The 26,500-nt window shown below is 34.5% G+C and overlaps 1 protein-coding gene and 3 non-coding genes across 4 annotated transcripts in view; 2 read left to right on the forward strand and 2 right to left on the reverse strand.

Moving 5' to 3' along the window:
* The window catches only part of LOC136826967 (probable ATP-dependent DNA helicase HFM1), a 189,103-nt gene that overhangs the window by 65,690 nt on the left and 96,913 nt on the right, over positions 1 to 26,500 (reverse strand). The window contains 4 exon segments of the mRNA XM_067084575.1: positions 8,349 to 8,446; positions 9,317 to 9,426; positions 9,868 to 9,939; positions 11,686 to 11,825. Coding sequence (XP_066940676.1) covers positions 8,349 to 8,446; positions 9,317 to 9,426; positions 9,868 to 9,939; positions 11,686 to 11,825 — 420 coding nt within the window.
* Positions 14,869 to 14,940, forward strand: TRNAE-CUC (transfer RNA glutamic acid (anticodon CUC)). The gene has a single exon. It is a non-coding gene; the product is annotated as a tRNA-Glu (tRNA).
* TRNAY-GUA (transfer RNA tyrosine (anticodon GUA)) lies at positions 16,449 to 16,538 on the forward strand. Its single transcript is given in 2 exon segments — positions 16,449 to 16,485; positions 16,503 to 16,538. It is a non-coding gene; the product is annotated as a tRNA-Tyr (tRNA).
* Positions 20,386 to 20,458, reverse strand: TRNAM-CAU (transfer RNA methionine (anticodon CAU)). Its single transcript has one exon. It is a non-coding gene; the product is annotated as a tRNA-Met (tRNA).

The following is a 26,500-nucleotide window of genomic DNA, read 5'->3' on the forward strand; positions in this document are numbered from 1 at the left end:
TATGCTTTTGAATATAAACATATCTCCTTTATTTATACTCATTCATTTCCAAACACATCTTCTGTACCAGACTTTATTTTGATAGACTTGTTACCCCTTCGCTCTCTCTCTCTCTCTCTCTCTCTCTCTCTCTCTCTCTCTCTCTCTCTCTCTCTCTCTCTCTCTCTTCTCTCTCTCTGTTTATATGTATGTACATATACACTATTATATTTAAAAAGGTTCAAGAATACCATATAATGATTTTTCATGTACTCACACAACTGTTTCACGCAATACATTTAGCCTACTCCACATACTACTGTTTTTCACTAAACGGCATCAATCCTGGTGTCTTACTTTCTCCTTCAAAGCACTGTGCTACACCTTTTATGCATAATAATAGACATCATCCCTGTACAATTCTTATAAACAGCTTCATCAGTTAACATCCGAAAGCGTGAAAACGAATAGCAAGTTGTTTCAAATGATTTTCCACGTACAAAAAATTATCAGGAATTTTCTTACAATTATCAAGAATATTCTTACAATTACTGATGACCATTATCTTTTATGGCAAAGGAGACTGCAAATTAATAAAACTTTGAATTAATGAATGAATCCGTGTAAATGTATAACAATGTCAAAATAAAATTTAACATACACTGCATATTAGTAACTATGAAGAGTAAATGTGACCAGGCATGCATCTCCAAAATGAAAACTTACATACAGCACATATAGGTATCACAGGTTGCACCAAGCGTATAATCCACTTGTACTGCTCTAACATGTTATGACACAGTATCTCCACAGAAAAGAATTCTGCCTACACTGCTCTAACTTGTTCCATACGAATAGGTTTCATCTACTGAATAATAATAATAATAATAATAATAATAATAATAATAATAATAATAATAATAATAATAATAATAATAATAATAATAATAATAATAATAATAAAAGATAAGCAAATGCACATAAACAGTATACTGTAATTGGTTCCCTTAATGTTGATTCCAGAAAGATACTTTGAATAAAAGACTTGGTCGTTTTGTACCCTTCACTCTCTATACAATAATACTGACTATCTACAGAAAATAAATTTTCATAATGATAATATCAGTCATGGCCATCTTTCTCAAAGGTCATCGAAACTTACTTGATTACACGAATTCTATAAACTGACATCACAATATCTACGGTTTATAACACACTACAGACATCACGCACTTGTTGCTCTCATAAAATGAAATGCTCGAGAGATATATACAAATACCTCGTCTATTACAAGGGAATTTAAATACTTACATTATGGTTTCCTTCTTTAATATCAGAAATTTTTTAAAACTCAACAGAAATCGGGAACAACGAAACTGATAAAAGATTAGGTAGTGGCGGTGATAGTTTTAGTAAGCGATCACTACTAAAGGGGTCGAGAGGTTATTAACTTTCCATCAGGAGAATGAATACTTTGAAGCAGAGGCTCCTTCTCCCTCTCCCTCCCCCTCCACCCCAAAAAAGGTTGGGTTCCTAAACAGTCTCGACACCAGAACTATATAATAAACATGAAGAATTCTAAATGACCCTCGGCTGAACAGAGCACTTCTTTCACCAGGTTGGTTGGTTTAGATTGAGTCATCTTTACCAGCACAGGCCCTTGCACTACGGTGATCAATGTGTTTTAAAGTGTTGCAGAGGATTAAATGCCTGATGTGGACCTCGGAACTCTGGTCAACCAGGGGATACGAAATTAAGAAGTGTGAAACTTCAAGCAACATTAATAAAATTCCTTCAGAAGATAAAGAAACAAACGAGCAATCAATACAAGTCACAAAATACTTTACAAAACTTCCCTACTGTAGCAGACTTCAACCTCCGCTATAGGTCTCATTTTCAAGCGAAAACCACAGACATTATCCTCTCAGTATCATTCACATACACACTTAGCTTTCAATACCCCCGTGGTAACCACTTCAAAAGAAATGTCTGCAAGCAATATCACTTGTGAAAGACAGTAGTGCCTGTCTCTGCAAAGATCCTTTTCAGACGAAGACAACCATCCCTCATATATCATTTCCTTCTCTTCCTTGTTCTTTTCAGACTGATTCTTCTGCCACCGTCAGTCATTCCTTTTTAATACCTGACACGTGACTTAACATGAGTATGAATAATAACAGGGAAGAAGAGTTTCACATTACTCTCAAAACCATCGCCACTCCATACTTATAAAGTTCTGTAAAATATCCCGCTGCTTAAAGAACACTTATCTTTACAAATAAGAGTAAGATGCCAATCGTCGATATGGCTTCAAGAAACTTGAGTTACTTTAGAGGCTCAACACATTTGAGAGAGAGAGAGAGAGAGAGAGAGAGAGAGAGAGAGAGAGAGAGAGAGAGAGAGAGAATTTGAAAACTTATATTTTCCGTAACACGAGCAAGTGCTATTTTCCTCTGTGTAACATAATAATGATTATCTTTAAACTACACTTTTCTCACAATAATTGACCAAACACGTATGGTGCTATACAACTAAACAACTACAAGTATGTTCTAACAACAACAAACACAAACTAAGTCTTTGGAATGTACAGTATAAACCCCGGAACACCATTCCGATCTTGCCTTCGTTACCTTTACATACACACAGCCTACATACATACATCCATACACACATACTTTACACCCCACAAAACTATGGATACACAAGTAAAACTGTGTGTGTTACTTCGTATATACGAACGCAAACACCACACGCTTGCAAGAAAGAAGTAAACTAAAGGCTAGAAATATGGTAATATAACCCATTTAATGGTTATGGCATGTAAAAAAAAAACTTGTGGCTGATACGGCCGCGACAGCCTCACTCATGGTGAGACACGTGACCTGTGTGAATACGGATATATCTTGAGAGAGAGAATGCTAATCCGTGACAATAACTCTCTATTGTCTCTTGCCTTGTTAAGGGTTGCCTTGTGGTCAAAGCTGTACCCAAGGCCAGACAATTTCATTCAATCATACAAAAATGCAGACTGCTAAATTATGGTTGATATTTGTTCTTATACAAATGCAGTATCATCTTTGAGATGTTTCAAACAACACGATTTATTCTGATATTCATAACGATTCTTTATCATCTAACTAAATAAAAAGAACGAGGACGACAATGCCTACAGTACAGTGCATTGTCTTAAAATTTTGATCATTACGTTTCAGACCTCCATTGTTTTCACCTATTAATTAAATTTTCCTCGTCAATATGAAGTTACCTCAAAACTTCATGAACTTTACTGAAGATCCCGGGAGAAAATAAGGAATTGTCCAGGCAACGTGGCTAACGTTTCCAGAATAAACCATATATTCCACGTGGTTTATCTAATTTTAAATAGTCAGCAATACACTTTAAATGTACCCTTTGTTACCATCTACTGTACAATGACCAGCGCAAGGCACACCCAAGAAATACCAACCTCCAGGAAGTCGATGCACTACAAGGAGCCAAAGGAAGAAAGGAAAAGGCTGTCTTAATTAACAATCTTCGGCACGACGACCTCTTGCAGTTAGCATGACACCTGTTAATCTCCGACCTTTTGTGAAGACAGTGTCATCCCGTACCAATAACAATATCGTGGAACTGTTAATCCGCAAACTGGGCTTATAAACAACTTTTAGTTTATTGCGATTGTATGTGGTTCCTGATGCGTGTAAAAAAATGTTTTATTGATTCATAAAAAGCAAATGATTCATAAAAATACATAAAAAAATAGCCAACGATTCCGAGTCATGTGACATACTACGTGAACTTTAGTTCTTGTTATGAATACAAACAGAACCGGGATTCATAAACGGAAAGGAAAAGACATCAAAAGAAATATCTTTAATCCCTAATCAGGAAATCACAACAGAATACGTTGTCAGTGATAACGATATCTACACCATATAAGCTTATGAAAACATGACGTCTGTGACGCACTGAACAGTGCCACGGAGGCAGGCTGCTGATTTATCAAAATACATCTCGTCGAATAACGTTCAATAGAACAGAATATTGTACAGAATTTAGGCCAAAGGCCAGGCGCTGGGACCTATCAGGTCATTCAGCGCTGAAATGGAAACTGAGAGTAAAAAGATTTGAAAGGTGTAACAGGAGGAAGACCTCGCAGTTGCACTATCAAAAAATTGTTGGGAGTGGGTGGAAAGCAAGATGGAAGAAAGAGAATAGGATCGTAGGTACGGTAAAACGAATGAAAGGGGGATGCAGCTAGGGGCCGAAGGGACGCAGCAAAGAATCTTAGTAATGCCTACAGTGTCGAAGAATGTAATCGGATATCTTAGTCGCTGCGACGACAGTTAATGCAAATAAATCAATCAATCGTGCTGTGTTAAATCTCCGTAGTCTCCATATGTTTTTCATCTTATCTTTCATTAAATTCCAGCTCTTAAGTTGCTTGCTAAGTCAACCTATGCAATTGGTCAACATCAAGATCAAAAGTCTACGTAAGAGTTAAACCATTAACTCAAATACGGATGCCTCGTACCCTTTGTTTTAAGAAAAGGTGTGAAAAGTAACGCAATACAAGAGAAGTTGGACAGCTAAGATTGGAAGGTTGTGGTATACATGGATTACATTACAGCCATGGGGAGGAGATGGCTGTTCATCGCTGTATAAACAGTTGAATGGAATATAGAGTTTAGGCCAAAGGCCATGCGCTGGGACCTATGAGGTCATTCAGCGTTGAAAGGGATATTGACAGTAGAAAGGTTTGAAAGTGAAGCAGGAGGAAAACCTCGCAGTTGCACTATAAAACGATTGTCAGGTGAGGGTGGATAACAAGATGGAAGAAAAATAATATGAACGGAGGTACAGTAAAAGGAATGAAAGGGGTTGCAGTTAAGGGCCGAATGGACGCTGCTAAGAACCTTAAGTATTGCCTGCATTGCATGCCGTGAGGTGCACTGACGACCCTATCCCGCTAAGGGGATCGCTGCATGGACAGTCGAGAAATAAAGACAGCACGATAACAGGTGAGTAACACGTAAATTATATCTAGATCTGAATGGGAAGATGAAAGTGAACATATCACAAACTATTTCAAGACAGATCGAAAGTAACCGGACAGACTTAGATTTAAGTTATAACGAAGTACTAAAACCTTAAAATGCTGAACTGTCCTTTCTTAAAACCATCTCAATATATCATATATCTACAAACATATCATTTATCCACACAACTTACTTAACATTTAGTATGCATGCAATTACCAAAAGTATTGCGTTTGTTGTCAACAATAAAAGGGTTAAATAAATGGTAAAAGGAAAGCAACTTAAGTTGTACTTATATAAGTCAATCATATGGACATGCAGTTTATTATATGACTAAATAAAAGAAGGCTGCTCAAAACTGCAAGAGCCCGTGCTACTTAATTTAACAACAGATAAATAAAGTGCGGATGGCTTACGTGCCTAAAAAAGCGAATGCAGCTTTGTAAACCAATCCAATAGATATTCCTCCTTGAGAAAATAAAGTTATATTTGGACATAAAACTCAAAGAAATATCATCCTATCTGGATTTTACTCGTCAATTTTCTACGATTTTATCGTTCTCTTTCCAGAAACCATCACTACCATCTTCAACATGAAACTTGTCCCTCTAGCTCAGTTACCACTAACTTATCTGGCACGGTAATGTTCGTTCTCTTTAATATTCAAAGATACGTTTTCTGTGAATACCATACACTGCTGGCACAATGTCAACTTCATTTAAAAATAAAAACACTTCCGTAAACATTCTGACCAAAATAACTAACTGCAACGATAATAACATATGCTTTTTAAATTCTATGACAGTTTATTACACGATTCTTATTCCGGAATTGCTCAATGCTTTGTTTCCAACCACTGCCCCTCGTGACTGACTTAGAAAGGACTATTTCTGAAAATCCAATTTTGACACCAAATAAATAATAATTAAGTACGTAAATAAATAAATAAGTAAATAGATAAACTATTAAGAATCCTCTTGAATATATATATATGTATATATATATATATATATATATATATATATATATATATATATATATATATATATATATATATATATATATATATAATAATACAAGCTAATTTAGGAAAAATATTAAAACCAATTTATTATCTTCATTACACAAGCAACAATGATAATACCAAGAAATAATATACGGAAAACATAAGCAACCGGGAATTAACTCAAGTTTTAAAATCGTAGACAAATATCTATTATTTATCATTCGGATTTAATATAAACACACGAGGAACAAAAAAAAAAAGGTCATATACAGGTCTGGCAAGTCTCTATACATCAGTAGATAGTTCAAACATAATGCAGGTAAACAATCGCAAATTAAGATAAAAGGTACAACAAAATCCATGTTAATAAAAAAATGTGACTAAGGACATATGAACTAATTAGTTTTTGGGTCACGACTGCAGTACCATCAACACGGGGTATCGGATTATGCTATTAAAGAAACTTCAAGTTGGGCATCTGTCTGACAAAATGGCTGTGTTGTGGAACTAACAAGTAATTTGTTTTTAAAAATCTGTTATTCTTCATTGACTTAGAAAAAAAAAAAGACCCTTCCAGGGATGACAGGAGGGCTGAGAATGAGAAACTTTTTTTTTTGCCTGGACGAGCAACATGTAATCGGTGAGTGGGTATCCTTATTGAAAACTAATCCTATTCCAGTTTAAAGTAATAACATTTATATTTCATTAGTTTGAGTCAACTGGCTCAAGATTCGCTAGACAGCAAATTGGTTAATTTTAATGTACATTAACAGCTTATCTTTACCACATGTGGGACACTTGCAAACAAATTATTTTCAAATGTTATATTTAATAAAAAAAAAAAAAAAAAAAAAAAAAAAAACACTTAACTTAAAGCCATTAAACGATATTTTACAATCGACTCGTACGTTTTAATGACTAAACCGAATTTCATACTGAATTAACGCAAATCGTTACGTTAACAAACGAGTCTCAAGTTTATTATAATTTTTAATATATTTCTTTTCTTTTCTAATAACTGACCTCTACTTCCAATAATACCTATTACCTTCTGCTACTTCTTTCTAATGAACACCATACTCTATGGAAGCTTGAATTTCAAGCCAATGGACCTTGTAGCCTTGTTCCATATCAGTAGGATTCATCTTCTGAATAATAATAATAATAATAATAATAATAATAATAATAATAATAATAATAATAATAATAATAATAATAATTCGGCGTACAACGTAAAGTATACTGCATGAGGCTACCTTTAAAACAACAACCAGGCTACAAAGAAAACCTACACCCAACACGACAGAAAACGAGACAAAATGTTTTCCCAAGGAAAATCAATCATCTATGTGGCAAGAACAGAAGAAAATTCAATATACAATTTAATGGAAATAAGTTGTTAACCCCAGCGGTACGAAGAATCTTGATTTGCAACATTTTTAGATACTAAATAACCTACGTACTCAAGTTCAAAACTACAGGTATACGAAAATAGTCCAAGGACCTCATTCAAACTGGATGGTATCTAATGGAGTATTTATTCAGAAACAGTTACAAGCTTTCTTGGACACAGTCCACATTATCAAGTATCCGTACAGTACGGATACTTGATAATGTGGACTGTTTGTCCAAAAAAGCTTGTAACTTTTTCTGAATAAATACTCCATTAGATACCATCCAGTTTGAATGAGGTCCTTTTAGTAATTCTAGTAATGCACAGAACAATTGTGTACGTGATAAAGTGTGTGTGTATATATATATATATATATATATATATATATATATATATATATATATATATATATATATATATATATATATATATATATATGTATATATATATATATATATATATATATATATATATATATATATCATATATATAAATATTAATATATAAACATTAACTATATAATATATATGTGTGTATGTGTGTGTGTGTGTGTGTATGTGTACATTATGTTGAGTAACAAAAATGGACAGGATAAAAAATTAAAGAATAAGGGCAACTACTAAAATCGTAGAACTATCAAAGAAGGCCCAGGAAAGACGACTGCAGTGGTATGGCCATGTGATGAGAAGGGATGAGACAAATGTAGGGAGGAGTGACGCAGATGGAGATGCCTGGTGGGAGAGCAAGAGAAAGACCGAAGCGAAGTGGATGGATGCAATCACAGAACACCTGAGACACATACAATTGTCAGAGGACAATGTGTTTGACCGAGCCAGGTGGAGGAAAGCTGTCTGAAACTTCGACCCCACATAAGAAGTGGGGAAAAGATGCGGAGAAAGAAGTACGTATGTATTTCATGCCAACTTACATTTAGTAATCCGCTGCCCAGTCCTCATGATCTTCGTTGCATCCTGATTAAGCCCCGGGTCTACTATATTCAGGCTCCCGAATACGGCTTGTATTAGACTGAGAAGAAATAAAAGCAGAAACGTTATCAAACTGTCCGCTCAAAAATATATTGCAGGAAAAAATTAATTCGATTCAAATCATTAATAACAAAAGAATAAGCTTTGGTTGGACGAGGAATTATGCATAGTTATTTACAAATTGTGTATATCATGCATACGTTCTCAATGAACAAGAACATCATCATGATTTTATTTGAAAATAAAAAAAAACCACAACGTTCATGGGGGGGGGTTGATAAAATCATTGTGGATCTTATTCTTCAGTTTACCGCCCATGAAATTAAATGAAATCAGACTCTATAATTATCATTATTATAAGTGCTTTACGCAGATCTTCCACTTCTAATTTACAAATCCTAATAATGGTGACCACTAAATATTGACGACATAGGGCCAGAACACTACAGTAATTAGAATGGGTATACAATGGAGAAACGAATATATACTTTACACAAAGACAATTTTTGAGAGAGAGAGAGAGAGAGAGAGAGAGAGAGAGAGAGAGAGAGAGAGAGAGAGAGAGAGAGAGAGAGAGAGAGAGAGAGAGAATTTCCCATGTTATAGAAATCTCTATAAAAACAAAAAAGAAATGAGAAATTAAGTAGGCTATGACTGTTTGGGTACAATAACATATTCAATTAAGGTAACAACATCAAGAATAACCAACCATATAATCATTATTATTATTATTATTACTATTTGCTTATTTAATATTATCACCAATGGTGACATTTTCATTACTCCAACGGAAATTATTTAAAATCTGAATCAGTTCTAATTTGCAACAAGGACTAACAATCAATTGAAAGAACTAACGCAACAAGTGCTTAAGTAACAAAATAGTAAAAAAAAAAACGTAACACTATACCAGTTGATCTTCTGTTCCCTGGTCTTGATCTTCCCTGCTATCGGAAACCGGACAGAAGAACTCGAACTCTTGTTTAATTCATTCAAGACCCGTTTTTCAGACATCCGAACCTGCGGAAGATAAACAAACAAACATGTAGAATATAAACTGTGAATTACAGAAATAAGTATAAAATGATGAGAATGAATAAGGAATTAAAAACAAGATGCGATACATGCATATTGCAAATATACCATTATGCTTGCGCATCCTAAATATAACATTATAGAATGCGGCGTAAACTCTGAAAAATATATCAAGTTATAATACACAAGGTTCTCCTGATTGGTCATTCCTTTAGAAATCTTTATAAACATTATAACGAAAATGAATGTAGCCTTACGTACAAACCTCAGACGATAATTACAATTACATGCTATGAATAACTAAATAAAAGTACTCATTAATCAAAGACATATGATAACGTTTTTAAGAGGGAAAAATGTTACGAGATAATAATAGTGTTCAAGACACATGCACAAAACCTCACAATCTTGAGAACGTTTTCTCACCTTAATATCCCGGAATTCACGACAAGATGACAATATCTCGACCAGCTCTTTCAAGCTCTCGTCTCCTCGCAGCTGTCGAGAAGATAATATATAGATAGAAATATATAAGAATATATATATATATATATATATATATATATATATATATATATATATATATATATATATATATGTATATATGTATATATGTATAAATACACACACATATCCAACATTAAACCAGTTCCTTTGACAAGAGGTGACTTCACAGAGAGGAAAAAACCATATACACAGAAGTAACTACCGCATATATACATACTTTTGTCTGCTGAATCACAGATGAAATTCGTGGGCAAGAAACCTCAACTTTAGTCTCATCATACAACTATACAGAGGGCTAATCGGTCGATTTCTAGCAATTACAATTAAGATGAAGAATTTCCTGTATTTTGTATGGAAATTGTCAATTGCTTGACTGCAGCGTCAAACTTGTCCAAATCTTCACTTTAAAGTAACAAGTATCAATTTCTGAGCTTCAGGGTCGAGCTAGACAAATTATAAGCTTTCTGGCTGAGCTACAAAACTTGTGAGCTACATCCAGTTAAGCTACAAAATTCTGAGGTTTACAGATTGACCTAAACAAATTCTGAGCTTTCGAGTTGAACTACAAACACTGCGAGCTACAAAGAATTCAGCTTCAAAAATCTGAGGTTTACTGAGGTGAGTCAAACTACAATCTTTCGAGCCCAGCTACAAAAATTGTGAGCTACACACAGTTAAGCTACAAAAATCTGTGGTTTACAAAGTTAAGCTAGACAAATTTTGATCTTTAGAGATAAGCTAGCCAATTTCTAAACTTTACGAGACTAACAATTCCATTTTTGAGCCTTTTAATCAAACCAATCATCTTCTGGGCTTTCCAAATGAGACATTTTCGTATTACTGCTTGAAATGTGTACATGAACGTTCATTCGTAAAAAGGTTTATTAACTTTCAAAGTAAGTTTCGACTAAATAGAACAAGCATAAAAAAATGGCGTAGAATAGAATACAGAATTTAGGCCAAAGGCCAACAGCTGCGTATGAGGTCATTTAGCGCTGAAAGGAAAATTGAGAATGAAAGTGGTTTGAAAGCTGTAACAAGAAGAAAACCTCGCAAAAGCACTACGAAACAATTGTTAGAGAAGGTGGAAAGTCAGATGGAAGAAAGAGAATATGAACGGAGGTACAGTAAAAGGAATGAAAGAGGTTGCAGCCAGGGGCCGGAGGTACGCTGCAAAGACCTGTAAGTAATGTCTAAAGTCCACCACGTGAGGTGCACTGACAGCGCTTCCCCCCATACGGGAAAAAATGACGTAAAAGTGAATAAAGGCAGCAAAAGACGAGACGTTCATTAGAATAAGCATTGGAAGAAATTAAACAAGCCAAAAAGTTCGGCGCAATCGAGTTTTCTGTACAGCCGCTATAGCGTAAAATCAAGGCCACCGAAAATAGATCTATCTTTCGGTGGTCTCGGTATAATACTGTGTGAGCCGCAGCCCAAGAAACTTTAACCACGGCGGGTGGTGGCCTATCCTACATCGTTGCAGAAGCATGATTATGGTTAACTTTAACCTTAAATAAAATAAAAAATACTGAGGCTAGAGGGCTGCAATTTGGTATGTTTGATGATTGGAGGGTGGATGATCAAAATATTAATTTGTGGCCCTCTAGCCTCAGCAGCTTTTAAGATCTGAGGGCGGACAGAAAAAAGTGCGGACGGACAGACAAAGCCGGCACAACAGTTTTCTTTTACAGAAAACTAAAATTGGACGGAAAACCTGGAAAAATGGTTCCTTACCTCCAAAAACGTCTTCATGGTGGTGAAGGTGACGCAATACCTGGCCATGAGCTTCCCAGGTGTTGTTGGTTTGACGTCCATTTCGTCGAGCACAATCAGACCAGCCCGAGCAAGGCCGTTCACCTCATGAGTGCATAATTCTGGAAAAAAAAAGTATCTCTCTCTATCTCTATATATATATATATATATATATATATATATATATATATATATATATATATATATATATATATATATATATATATATATATATATATATATATATATATATATATATATATATATATATATAATTATATATATATATAATATATATATATATATATATATATATATATATATATATATATATATATATATATTCTGAAAAATAAAAGATATATATGTAAAATTTATTTTAATAAATCGTCAGATATTGAGTGTAAAGGTATATTCTTAACGTAGGAGAAGTTGAAGATGCAGGAGCAAAAGTTTTATTGCCATGCTAAATTTAGCAGCATGAGACATTTTATTGAAAATTATGAAATAAAATTTTTTTGGCTAAAGGCCAAGTGCTGGGACCTAAGTGGTCATTCAGCGCTGAAAATAATGTTGAAACAATTGTTAGGAAAGGGTACAAAAGGAAGATGGGTGAAAGAGAATATGAACGCGGGTATAGTAAATGGAATGAAAGCGGTTGCAGCTGGGGCACCGAAGGGATGCTAAAAAGTACATTAAGTGATGCCTACAGTGCTCCGCGTGAGGTACACTGACGGCACTAACCGCCCACCCTATAACGGGGCATAAAAAAAAAAACATGAGACCGCCTAATTTGATTACTTTCCAACGCGGCTTGCTCTCTCAGCATCTAATTGCCCGACCCCTTCCACCCAGTAAAAAAAAAAAAAAAAAAAAAAAAAGTCCTTGCCATGCACAGACCTGACATGTCTATCCTGCATTTTAATCTTCAAAATTTACTTCATTTTCATAGCTATTGTTATCATTATTTGACATGTATTTGCAAGTGTCCAGAGACCAACATTATCGAAGATTTTACGTCCACTTTGGCATCTCTGTTAAATATGTAAAGCTACTTGACATAATCCACGTACAATGCAGGTGAAAAGTTCATGTTGATGGAATCTTTGCTCAGTGCATTTGCGATAAATAGTTGGGTATTACAGTGTACTGTTGTGTCACCTCTGCCGTTTGACCTCACGGATTTAAAATGAAGCAAGTGGTTATTATTATTATTATTATTATTATTATTATTATTATTATTATTATTATTATTATTATTATTCAGAAGATGAACCCTATTCATATGGAATGAGCCCACAGCGGCCACTGACTTAAAATTCAAGCTTCCAAAGAATAAGGTGTTCATTCGAAAGAAGTAACAGAAGGTAAAAGGAAATACAGTCAGAGCAGACCAGTTATTAAAAAAAACAGATAAATAAACAAATTAATAAATAAATAAAAATGTAAGCAAAATTTTAAAACGACAGAAAGCAGACAACTTAAGATTATGGAGATGATGCCGCTTACATCAGAAACACCGTACAAGATTTACCAAGCATGTTTAATCTAAAGAAAACAGCAATTATAGCAAGAGTGTAGTCAAGGGGATGAAATATCACTAAATGGAGAAAGGATTAATGGTGCAGTTTTCACATAGTTTAAATAATATGTAGAAATAAAAAAAGGACAAATTGTACAAACAACTGGTAGGTAAAAGACCTGGAAATCGAATATACTGAAATTACATGCAAAAGATTATGCATTAGTCAAGTGCAATCCTAATTGCTATACATTCTTTTATGATCGTAAGGGAAAGACCATCCAAAAGATTTAGTCATTGAAGAGTGAAGCTTTAGATAGAATATCCTTAGTCACATATGGCAGGATAGGGGGAGAAAGGATACTATAACGGAAATAAGGAGTTCCAAAAGTAGATGAGAGAATGATGAAAGGGAGGTGGAGGTTGGAGGTTTCTTGGAAATGCCCACATCGCCCAAGGAAGAACACCAGTGGTTATCTGGGCTCCTGTGGCACCAGAAATTTGGAAATCCAGACCTTCCTGGATTAGAACTATAAGATGGGAGGCTGGCGATTAGAGATCTGTTGAAGTGAAAGCACAGGAAAAAAAATTAGGTTTGGTATTTCAGAGGTCCTGTTGGCCGCGATGGATAGGATAGGAATATAAGATTCAGGCCAAAAGCCAAGCGCTGGGACCTGTGAGGTCATTCAGCGCTGAGAGGAAAATTGCGAGTAAAGGAGGTTTGAAAGGAATAACAGGAGGAAAACCTTACACTTGCACTACGAACAATTGTCAGGAAAGGGTGGAAAGTAAGATGGAAGAAGGAGAATATGACCGGAGGTACAATAAAAGGAATGAAAGAGGTTGCAGCTAGGGACTGAAGGGACGCTGCAAAGAACCGTAAGTAGTGCCTACAGTACACCGCCTGGGGTCCACTGATGGCACTGCCCCCTAAACGGGGTGTCTGAAGCGATGGTGATAGAGATTATCATCATCAGAATTTTACCAAAATGATTTGAACTCTTACAAGTGAATGAGCAAATGTGAAAACAGAAAGAAAGAGGCAAGATGCAACTGAGACTAAAGACCAATATGCTAAAGTAACAACTACTACACAGTTTGCTTCTGCTTCTCCACATGCACGTTTCTTTAAATGCAAAATTAAGAGATATTAGGCTGTTATCAGACATGAACAAACTGCTCAATTATTTTCTGTTCTTACTTTCTTGGATGGGAGACCTCATTCTACCGCAGATATTAGTATGGGGGCAGCTAAGGGTGCCTCAACCTTATTCCCAAAAATTCTTACGGTGCTGGCATTAAACCATAGGCGTCTGGTGTAACTGGAAACGGGTCAGCGAAGCCCCCAATGTCAAAAGTAAATACTCAAGTCAAAAACGCTTTATACGTGGCGTATTAATAATGCATTAGTGCCAATGGGAATCAGATACATCTCTAAAGTTTTTGTGAAAGCATACTAGAACCTTTCGCAAACCTTCAAGTGCTTAAGAATTTGGTTTAACCAACAGCTCAAGCATCTCAGTGCACCTATTTCTCCTTCTAGGAACTACTCTCTTCGCCAAATAACCAGCCCTAGCATCCATATCTTTACGATTATTTATTGCAAACTAACAAAATTTTACTGTTCGGCTACACTAAACATCTCCCGTGTGGTCTAGTGGCTAGGATACGCGGCTCTCACCCGCGAGGCCCGGGTTCGATTCCCGGCACGGGAATGATTTTTAGGCTGCCGCCGAGAAATGGAAATCATGCAGCCATATTTACTTGACCTTTAATTTGTAGATGTTCAACTTCCTTTCAATATTCTAATTTATTTTTTACTCTTAGACACTATATTTTTTACTCGTAGACACAAACAAGATATGAACATCTTAAACTGTAAGACTCCTCTTAGACACTGCAACTGTATGGCTCCTCTTGGACACTAACTGTATGGCTCCTCTTACACACTGCAACTGTATGGCTCCTCTTAGACACTGCAAATGTATGGCTCCTCTTAGACACTACAACTGTATGGCTCCTCTTAGACTGCAACTGTTATGGCTCCTCTTAGACACTACAACTGTATGGCTCCTCTTAGACACAAACAACATATCTGAACATTTAAAAAAAAAACTATTATAAAAGAGCATACATTTATTTTTTTTATTATAAAATACATGTGTAGTATAATAAAAAAAAATACACGGATCATATTTTTAAAAATACGGGTAAACTTAAAAAAAAAATGCTAGTGGGCTACAATTTATGCCGCATGTATCATCTGATATTATAGGCTAGCTGAAAACACCTTAGAAAACTTGTTATAAACAAAGTTTTCGCCTTTCTTTAACTGACATTGTAAGTGTCCTCTCGTTTTAATACATCCAATATGTTTGCCTTATTTTCCAAGATAAGGAAATTAAATTATTTCAAATTGGCAGTTGTAGCCAACAAGCCTCTCACCAACCATCTTGCCTAACAGCCTTTTTATTTCTTTGTGGAGAGGGTTTCAAGATCCCTAAATAAAAAAAAAAAAATTCATGTTCCAACAGAATTCCTCCTTGTATTTTGAATATATTCAATCCATGGCCTTAAATTTTCTGAAAAACAATACATTTTATTGTGCGCATGACTACAGTTACATGAATTTTTTGTTGGTCTTCTCAAGACAGGGTACTGATGATTGAAGACGAAGTTGAACAGACACTAGAAACCTTCGGGCTGTAAATATTATCACCATTAACCACAAGAATAACGCAGATTTTATTTCTCCCTAAGTTAAACACCTTATCAAACTTACTTGGAACTTGAGAAGTTCAAACTTCTTGGAGATGCTCTTTGTTGTGAGGGCACAAACATGACTCTCACTTCATGGTTTATTTCTTACCTGCCCCATTTAATAATAATTTAGCTGCTGTCAATATTACCTAATATTACCTAAGTGTGTTGAATGCCGTTTGTCTAATCCAGTATAACTTTGTTTTTCCTACCAATAAAAAATAAAGAATAATCACACCTCACAAATTCCACATTGAACGAATAATTCCTCTTGACGAACTTCAAAATAGAGTATCCTATTTTCTTAAAAACACACAAACAAAATACTATGAATACATGATAATCCATGAAGTAAGCATTCAATGTCACCAAATTATAAATGAAATAGGGTCCATAGAATAATTACATGAAAATTACATTAAAAGCTTAATTAATAAAATACTACGCTACGCCACTCTCCATGCCTTCGATAGCTCAGTTGGTAGAGCGGTGGACTGTAGTTGGAACTCGAGCAGACATCCATAGGTCACTGGTTCGAATCCGGTTCGAAGGATAATCTTTTTTACAGTTACGAGAGGCCATTTTTTTTTTTTTTATACTGTTAAAAGAATTTATTTTTTTTACCATTAGGGGACACTTATTCTTTAACCGTTAAGAGGAGGAATTCCTTTCTTTTACCGTTAAGAGGAAACATTCATTTCCCTTTACAGTTAAGACATTTAATCTTTTACTATTAAGACATTTATTTTTTACCGTTAAGAGGAGACATTGATTTTTTTACTGTTAAGAGGAGACATTGATTTTTTTACTGTTACGAGGAGACATTCATTTTTTTACGTTAAGAGGAGACATTTATTTTTTTGCGTTAAGAGGAGACATTTATTTTGTTTACCATTAAGAGGAGACATTTATTTTTTTACGTTGAAACATTTATTTTGTTTACCATTAAGAGGAAACATTGATTATTTTTACCGTTATGAGGAGACATTTATTTTTTTACCATTAAGAGGAGAGACTGATTTTTTTTCACCGTTAAGAGGAGACATTTTTTTTTTTACCATTAAAAGGAGACATTTATTTTGTTTACCATTAAGAGGAGACATTTATTTTTTTTACTGTTAAGAGAAGACACTGATTTTTTTTCCGTTAAGAGAAGACAGTGATTTTTTACGGTTAAGAGAAGACATTGATTTTTTTTTTACCTTTAAAAGGAGACATTTATTTGTTTGCCATTAAGAGGGGACTTTGATTTTTTTTAACCGTTAAGAGGAGACATTTATTTTGTTTATTGTTAAGAGGAGACATTAATTTTTTTACCATTAAAAGGAGACACTTATTTTGTTTATTGTTAAGAGGAGACATTAATTTTTTTTTTACCATTAAGAGGAGGCATTTATTTTATTTACCATTACGAGGAGACATTCATTTTTTTTTTACTGTTAAGAGGGACATTTATTTTTTTTTTACCCTTAAGAGGAGACATTTATTTTGTTCATTGTTAAGAGGAGACATTCATTTTGTTTACCATTAAGAACAGACATTCATTTTTTTTTACTGTCAAGAGGAGAAATTTATTTTTTTTGCCATTAAGAGGAGACATTTATCTTTTTTTTTTTTAATCGTTAAGAGGAGACATTTTCTATGCGAAGTAATTTGGGTCTACTTCACAAAAAGTGGCTGAAATTTAAGCAACCTGATTTACATAATCATATAAGTATTTAATTTCTGTAATAACAGATATAAGATTTTTATTTAAGTTATAATAGACGTTTCCCGTAACACTAGATACAAGGATTTTATTTTCATCATAATGGACATAAGGAATTTGGTTTCCAGAATCATATAAGCATTTCATTTCCGTAATAACAGACTTAGAATTTTATTAATTTCAGTAAAAACAGCTATAAAAATTTGATTTCGTAATCATATTGAATTTGGGTAAACTGATTTTTATAATCATTTAAGAGTTGCCGTAATAATGGACATAAGAATTTTATTAATTTCAGTAATAAGGTAGAAGCAGTTTGATTTTCATAAACACAGCAGAATGAAATGCATTTGAGGTGCTAAAAGACATATAAAAAGTATATTCTCTTCGCATCCACTAAGCCACTGGCATAAAAATGATTAATTTTATAATTAATAATTATCCTAGGCAATCTACCTCTCATTTCAAATGAAAGAACCAGTAAACAGTTCACTCTGCATTTGTCCCTAAATGCAAATGACAATAAAAACTAACTGGTTACTCCAGGAAGTCAGTTCATAAATAGAAACGACAGAAAAAGCAATCAAATCTTATGAAATAGAAATTGTTCACAGCAATTCATTTCTTAGGTAAATCACAAGTACTATAAAAAAATTGCAGAAAGCACTCCGTTTCTATTTAGAAATGAAAATACAATTTCCTCCAGGGAATCCACACTTGAATGCAACCAAAAACACACTAGCAATGTAATGTAAAGTGTCACCCATCTTTCAAAATTAAAAGATGTACAACCTATTTACTATAGCTGATCCACATTTATGAATTAAAGACAACAAAGCCCAACAATTCATACCCTTATTTACAAAATCAAAAACAGCAAAATTTCACAGAGGCAACCTATTCCTCTATGCAGATGAAAAATCAATGCTTTTACTTCACTTCAAGGGTCTTTTTCATCCTAAGCGACAAAAATACAAGAAAATCTCTATCATAAAGAACCGCATCCTATTGCATAGTCTTCACTAAAACAATTGTTAAAGGAGCTGATAATTAAAGTTAGTTATAAATGATTTGATAATTATTTCAAGTATATATTGTGTCTTTTCAGTTGGTTATCATTTATAAGTAACTAATTATATTTGAATTGTGTTTCTGAGTCAGCTGCTGTTTTTTATACACACCTGAAATTTTCTTGACCACTGAAATCACTATATATTCCATTTTGTAAAATCGTAGTTTTTCTGATACGAGAGCATAATATTAACAGCACATCATCCTTCGTTGAAGAATGAAGTCTTGTTACTATCATACTATTTTTCACCCCAAACCTAAGCAGCCGTCCCTTACATCCACAATGTCTTTTGATCTTTATACCTGTGAGGAATTACCAACAACGCTGGGGACACGCACATAACATCTGAGGTTACCATTTATGCACAGTTGATCAGATAACCTTTTGGCCTACAAAATTTGGTTACTTTCTCTGTATGCAGTATACTACAAATCCGTAAGAAACAGATTAGCAACGGAAGCTATATGACCACTACAAGACACGTCTTAAGTAACCTAAACAACCAAAATGTTAATAGGTAAGTTTGGTGAAACTTATTTCCGTCAAAAACCACCAAAGAACTGTACAGAATAGTCAACAAAAAATGAAGCTGAAAACCTTGATCTGGGATCACAGTTCTGATGTGTTTTCAAGATCAGAGATGACTGCTGAAGAAAGAATAACTAAGATGTGTAGGAAGGCATAGCGGTAGATGTTTGAATTAAGAGGAAATGCATGAATTAAAGTTAGAATGTATACGGTCACTGATAAAGAAGAGGAGAGGAACAGCCAAGCTATGGTCACTGATAAAGAAGAGGAGAGGAACAGCCAAGTTATGGTAACTGAACCTTGAGAAACACTACCAGAAATAGGAAAATGAGCAGTTGTTGCGCAGTCTACAGCAACAAATGCAAAACTCTTATATAAAAAGCTAGACATTTTAAGACAAGCAAGAGCATGGCAAACAGAGCATTACATTTAAATACCTCAAAGGCATCAAGCGTGATGGTAATGATTCTTAAAAACAAATGTGGAGCATCAATAAAGATAAGACAGAAATTCTCCAGTACACCTTGGATTATAGAAATCAAACTGATAATCTAGAAAAATGAGTGAGATTGACTTGAATCTATTTTCATATATTTTACCAACTATGTAAGTAGGTAACACGGGAAAGAAGTTAAAGGATTAGATTTTGTACCTTTCTTTGGGGCAGGCTACCTACTGTAGTACACTTTCCCAAATGGAAAGATGATTCACAATCATGCATGAGAGAACCAAGTTACTTAAGTTAGTTAACCTTGAAATCTCACAGGGCCCAGTGTTCTGGTCCAGATACCTACCACTTCTTAGAGCGAGAGAAAACACACACTTTACGAAGAGAGAACATTTCCGGAGTCACATAAGCAGAGGGTCAAAATGTGACTCAGTAATACTAGAATAGATGAGAGAAGACTTAACCAAGAAAAGAGCGCCACCAAGTGGACTTTTCACTAAGACAAAAGATAAATACCCATTGGAACGTAGAATTATCCACATTACCAATTTTAGCATCCTCCTCCCTTCCTACACCCTCAAAATAATTACTAGTAGTATCCCGATAGACGCTTATCCAGGTACCTGAATTTACCAAAACATTTCTGCCCCGAGTGAGGATCGAACTCACGACCTTCAGATTATGAGACTGACGCGCTGCCTACTGCGCTACCGAGGCTCTTGAAACACATTGGGTTCTTATCAAAAAAGAAAATCCCTGGAGGCAAATCTCTCTAGTCCAGAGGCTCGACAGTATATGGAAGTCAAACTTACATTTTAACTATGATAACGTATCTGGAATTCATCCTACCTTATTGTTTAGAAGTTGACTTTAATGTGCTTGTATCTGGCTTACAATACATTCTGATATATTAGTATACATCAAGCACAAAATTTATAAAGCTTATAAAGATGGTCAAAAAAAGAATCTGAAACATCTACCAGAACGAAGAAAATACACCAACCTGATAGGATATAGAATTATAGATACAGTCACGATGCCATTAATACTCCAAACAGATAGGAAAAATTGCCAAATCTAAGAGAATAAACGACAAATAAAAATCTTCAGATAGGGAACGGTCAAATATCCACACATGCACATCCCAGCTACGAGCTAAGTAAACCTGAATCCGGGAACACACGTGACAATAAATTAATTTCTGTCTTAATCTCCTATGAAAGAGGTGACTTTCAATGCACTGAAACGTTACTGTGCATAAATAAAGTTTCATTTACTCTAAAGTATACAACCAATCAGTAACGGCCAATTTACTGGCATAAAAAATTCGATATGTAAAACCAAGTAAGGAGAATTACAAGATGGGCATTTTAAAGACAACCTATTCAGTTTATAATACTCATTAGCTAGGCGATGAAATCTAGGCTTGAACTTGTTGAAACAGCAACATATCTATCTGTATGTTGATTGCCATCACACTTTCTCTTAAGCTGGTTTGCCTACTTGCTTCGTGTACCTGGCTTTTAAATCTCAACCCACTCGTTGAAGGTGAAGCTCTGTTTCGCTGGTGTAGCAGTCACCAAACAGAAAAGTTCACAAGACTTAGCTTCTCGAGATAATTTGTAGGACGATCTTGGGCAGATTTCTCAAAGGGGCTGCGCCCATCTGCATGTTCCATCCAGGCTCCTCCATCCTATACAGATCAGTACCATGCCTCAAGTCAAAAGTGTTTTAGGATGAAAATCCTGAACTATCTCATAAGTGTTCTTGTCGTCCATACTTAATGTTTGAAACGTTAAGACGAATCTTGTGCAGTACGTAATTCTTACCTCGACGAGCAACCAGTGCAATTCCATGAGTAGTTGCTTGCCGCTCTATTCATAATATTTTGCATTTTTCAATTGTTAATGGTGAGGTGTTATAGTAGATTGAATTATGGTAATCTAACCAACCAAAGACGTAATTATGACTATGCACTTTAATGACATGCTCTTCACAGAATTTCTTTATAAATGCAATGTTTCTCTAGTGATATCCCGATACCTCATTGATTCGATCACTTAAAGTCTACGTCCTTTTATGAATTCGACATATTAACTATAGTCACACGGACGCTCAGACTTGAAACAACCCCCAGCCTTCTCAGACCACCGTTTTTTTGGGGGGACGCCTTCACAATTCAACAGCAAATTTTTCATTCATATCTATTTCTAAGGCTCATAAAGACCCCAACAACTCCTCCTTACCAAAGCTCTCCAATGATATACATTTATTTCAATCCACTTCACATAAATCTATCAGACAATTCATTCCACTGTCGGCACCTCTCAGAATACTACACCTGGATAAAATCCCACAAAACAATTCATTCAACTGTGTCAAAGTTTCTCCAATTTTCATACATTCAACTTCGTCAAAGTGTCTCCAAATTTTCATTCATTCAACGTTGTCAAAGTTTCTCCAAACTTTCATTCATTCAACTTTGTCAAAGTTTCTCCAAATTTTCATTCATTCAACTTTGTCCAAGCTTCTCCAAATTTTTATTCATTCAACTTTGTCAAAGTTTCTCCAAATTTTCATTCATTCCACTTTGTCGAAACCTCTCAGAATAATTCATTCCAAATGTCAAAATCTCATCGGACTATTTTTTTTTTAACTTTGTTAAAATCTCTACGAAAAAATATTTCTACTCTCTCAAATTAGTAGAACAAATGATTCCACTTTGTCAAAACCTCATATTAATATTTATGGCAGTCAGTGGTCAATTTTGTGATAAGCAACTTTTAAGTAATTTAAACAGTACCATTATAAAAATAGCAAGTTTCAATGTCAGTCAAAGTCCTCAGGTATAAGTAAGAAACCAAAAGTGTACTTTCAAAGCCTTAGCTTTCTACCTTAAGAAGCTCCTCGTGACTCTAAAAGACAGAACAATACAATGACGACAACGCGAATGTACATATATTTTTTTTACTTTCTACTTTTCTATTTTTTAAACTTTCTATCTTTCTGTTTGTCTTATTATTCAATAAGATAAAGTGTTGAATCAGTAGCGTACTAAAGACATATTAGAAATATGTATAAATGTTTTCTGATTCACGTAATGGAATATAAAATTTAGGCCAAAGGCCAAGCGCTGGAACCTATGAGGTCATTCAACGCTGAAACGGAAACTGGGAGTAGAAAGGTTTGAAAGGTGTGACAGGATGAAAACCTAACAGTTGCACTATGAAACAAATGTTAAGAGAGGTTGGATAACAAGATGGAAGACAGAGAATATGAACGGAGGTACAGTAAAAGGAATAGAAAGCGTTGCAGCTAGGAACCTGAAGGAACGCTGCAATGAACCTTCAGCAATGCCTACAGTGCACCGCGTGAGGTGCATAGACGGCGCTACCCCACTACGGGGTTCTGAATCACGCAGGGCGTTTAGAGTTTTATTCATGACTGACCTCTTAAATAAACGCATTCTTACTATTTCTATGGAAATAACTTATGTTTTTCACTTCATGTAAACATTCATACCAAACCACTGTGCGACGAAGGCAGCATGGTGGGCGTTTCTCAACTTAATGAAAAGCTCAAGATGAACAAGTACATGCCCAGAATGGCTTCCTAAAATGAGGTGACATGCTTGGATTAACTCTGTGATACACAAATAAACAATATAGATACTAAGGACACAACGATACATTATGAAGAATATAATAATAATAATAAATAATAATAATAATAATAATAATAATAATAATAATAATAATAATAATACTGTAGCATTTGCACTGGCACACAAAAAATAATCGCAATGGCATTGAATGCCAATAGGAAACAAAACAGAAGTCGACTGAAATGAAACAGAAATACAACAGAATGTATATTATTGGTCAAAAAAAAAAAAAAACTATATTTACGTAGTAAAATAAACAATACAGAAGTGCACATAGTAAAGACATTAAGGAACTTAAATTTTATAAAAACAGGTCAACTTCTGAATAATACTGACAATTCAAGCATTAAATGCAACTGAAACAAACCTTACCTCGTAAGAAATATAGCCTTCATACCGAAATACTTAATTGTGGATACGTTTACATTGCTTGTACATAACCATGTACAATAACCTCAAGATTAGACCACTGTAACGGCCTCTATAACTGTTTACCAAATAACCTACTGATGACGTTACAAGATTAACAAGGCAGCCAATTAATAATGAATAATTCCCATATGATATGGTCATCCCCATACACAGATGTTTACTAGCTGCAAAGTCAGAATTTAACTTTAAAAAGCGTTCTGACGTGCCAAATGACCAACAATGATAAAGATCGAAATATGAAAACAGACCTTTCATAAAAATACATCACTGAAAGCATATTCATACTTATAAGCATGCACAAATACAGATTACTGGACACAAGATACAAGAAAGATATTGGGAAAAAGGACCACTGGCTACACGGTGTACACTATTCAATAATTTGCCCCAAGAACTAACAAGATGTGGGAAACTTAAGAGTCATTTAAGAGGTACCTCCAGACATATTTATTCAAAAACGCAAGAAACAAGTCTAGAAAACTCGAAACTCCCAACTGACAAGTAAATGATGCCCATCGGCCTGACCAATTGAGGGCCGAAAGAAAGTTCTCTAACAACAAACGGGAATGATGACGATCTTGATACCTGAGCCCTTCACCTGTCTCTGGCAAATATGGCGCAAACCACCCAACTAATTTTTTGTGCCATTTTAAAAAGGCCAAACAAGAAATCTCATCGAAAATGGAATCCCAATGCACTAACTCGGCAAATTGTTGAGCAACAACAACAACAACAACAACAACAACAACAACAATAATAATAATAATATTAATAATAATAATAATAATAATAATAATAATAATAATAATAAAAAATGTTTTAATAATAATAATAATAATATACTTAGGTATAGGCCCTCTTTCATTCATGTTTTGTTGAATATGATGGCAGCCTTGGTTGCATTAATCTTGTAGATTATTCGTTCAACTCTTCTAATTAGTCTTTTTCTTCTTAAGTAACAGAATTAAGTAAAATGCCAAAGTTCAAAAACCTGCAATGAACTTTGGCATTTTACTTAATTCTGTTACTGAAGAAGGAAAAAGACTAATTTGAATCTACAAAATTAATGCAACCAAGACTGCCATCATATTCAACAAAATAATAATAATAATAATAATAATAATAATAATAATAATAATAATAATAATAATAATAATAATAATTAGTAATTATTATTATTATTATTCAGAAAAATAATTAGTAATTATTATCATTATTATTCAGAACCTGAACCTTATTCAAATCGAGCATGCCCACAGGGACCACTGGCTTGAAGTTCAAGCTTCCAAAGAATATGGTGTTCACTTGAAAGAAGTAACAGAAGGTAACGGGCAACACAGAAAGAATACTGTAGATGTGTTATTAGAAAAGGAAAAAATTAAATAACAAATTAGTAAATAAATAGATAAAAATGTAGGTAAATTACAAAATACAAGCAGAACTGTTTAGCGTAGTAACGCATCGCAACTTCGCATGAAATTTCGAGGTTGCAGTTACACAGCATCCTCAAGGAGACCTCTGGGATTGAGAAGTTCGACAGCGAGGCATATTTACTGCATATTGGTGCTGCTGTTCAGCAAATCTGGTCACTCTCGGCATAAAAATAATTCTATGGCAAACTGTTCTGCAATGCCGAAATAATTCCCCTGCCAATTTACAATCCATAAACAACCAATTCTATCGCAAATTTATATACAAAAAATATCTAATTCCACTGAAAATTTATATGCAAAACACAAATAATTCCATGTCAATTAACATGCAACGCACAACTGATTCCATCCAAAAATAGCATCCCAGTACTCGGCTAATTTCAGCATAAACAGTGTTTTCATGCACAGCCCTTACAAATTGGTATTATGCACACAACCAATTTCATAGCAAAATGATATGCCATACACTCATGGCAAATGCCGTGAACAACAATTCCATGGCAGATTTATGTGCTATTCACAACTAATTCAATGATAAATTTGTATGCCATGCACAACCAATTACATACCAAAATGGAATTTCCACAAACACTCACAAACAATTCCATGTAAAAATAGTATTCCTATGCACAGCCCTGCCACACTTGTATGCCATACACTACTAATTCCATGGCAAATTCCTATCATACACACCTAATTCGATCACAAAATGGTGTGACATATACAATTCATTTAATGGCAGATCTGTATGCCCTACACAACTTAGCTCATTAACAAATTTATATGACATGCACAATTAATCCATTGCAAATTAGTATGACATGCAAAACTAATTCGCAGCAAATTAGTATGCCATGCACAACTAATTCACAGCAAATCAATTAGCCAGGTACAACTAATTCAGCCCAAATGGCAAACCCACACATAACTCAATCCATATAAAAATGGTATTCAAATACAGAGCCATGCAAAATTGGTATGCCATGTCCAACTCACTCCATGGCAAATTTATATAATGTACATGTAATTCCATGGTAAATTTGTGTGCCATGCACAATTAATTCATGGAAAAATTAATTTGCCATTCACAACTAATTTAAAGCATAGTTGTATACCATGCACAACTAATTCCAGGGTAGGTTATTTTTCCGGTCAAAATGTGTTTCTATGAATAAATAATTCCATGCAAATCCGGTAATCGCCACGCAATTAACTCCAGACAACATGTCA

This window comes from Macrobrachium rosenbergii, chromosome 41 (assembly GCF_040412425.1).
Source record: "Macrobrachium rosenbergii isolate ZJJX-2024 chromosome 41, ASM4041242v1, whole genome shotgun sequence".
Lineage (NCBI taxonomy): Eukaryota > Metazoa > Arthropoda > Malacostraca > Decapoda > Palaemonidae > Macrobrachium > Macrobrachium rosenbergii.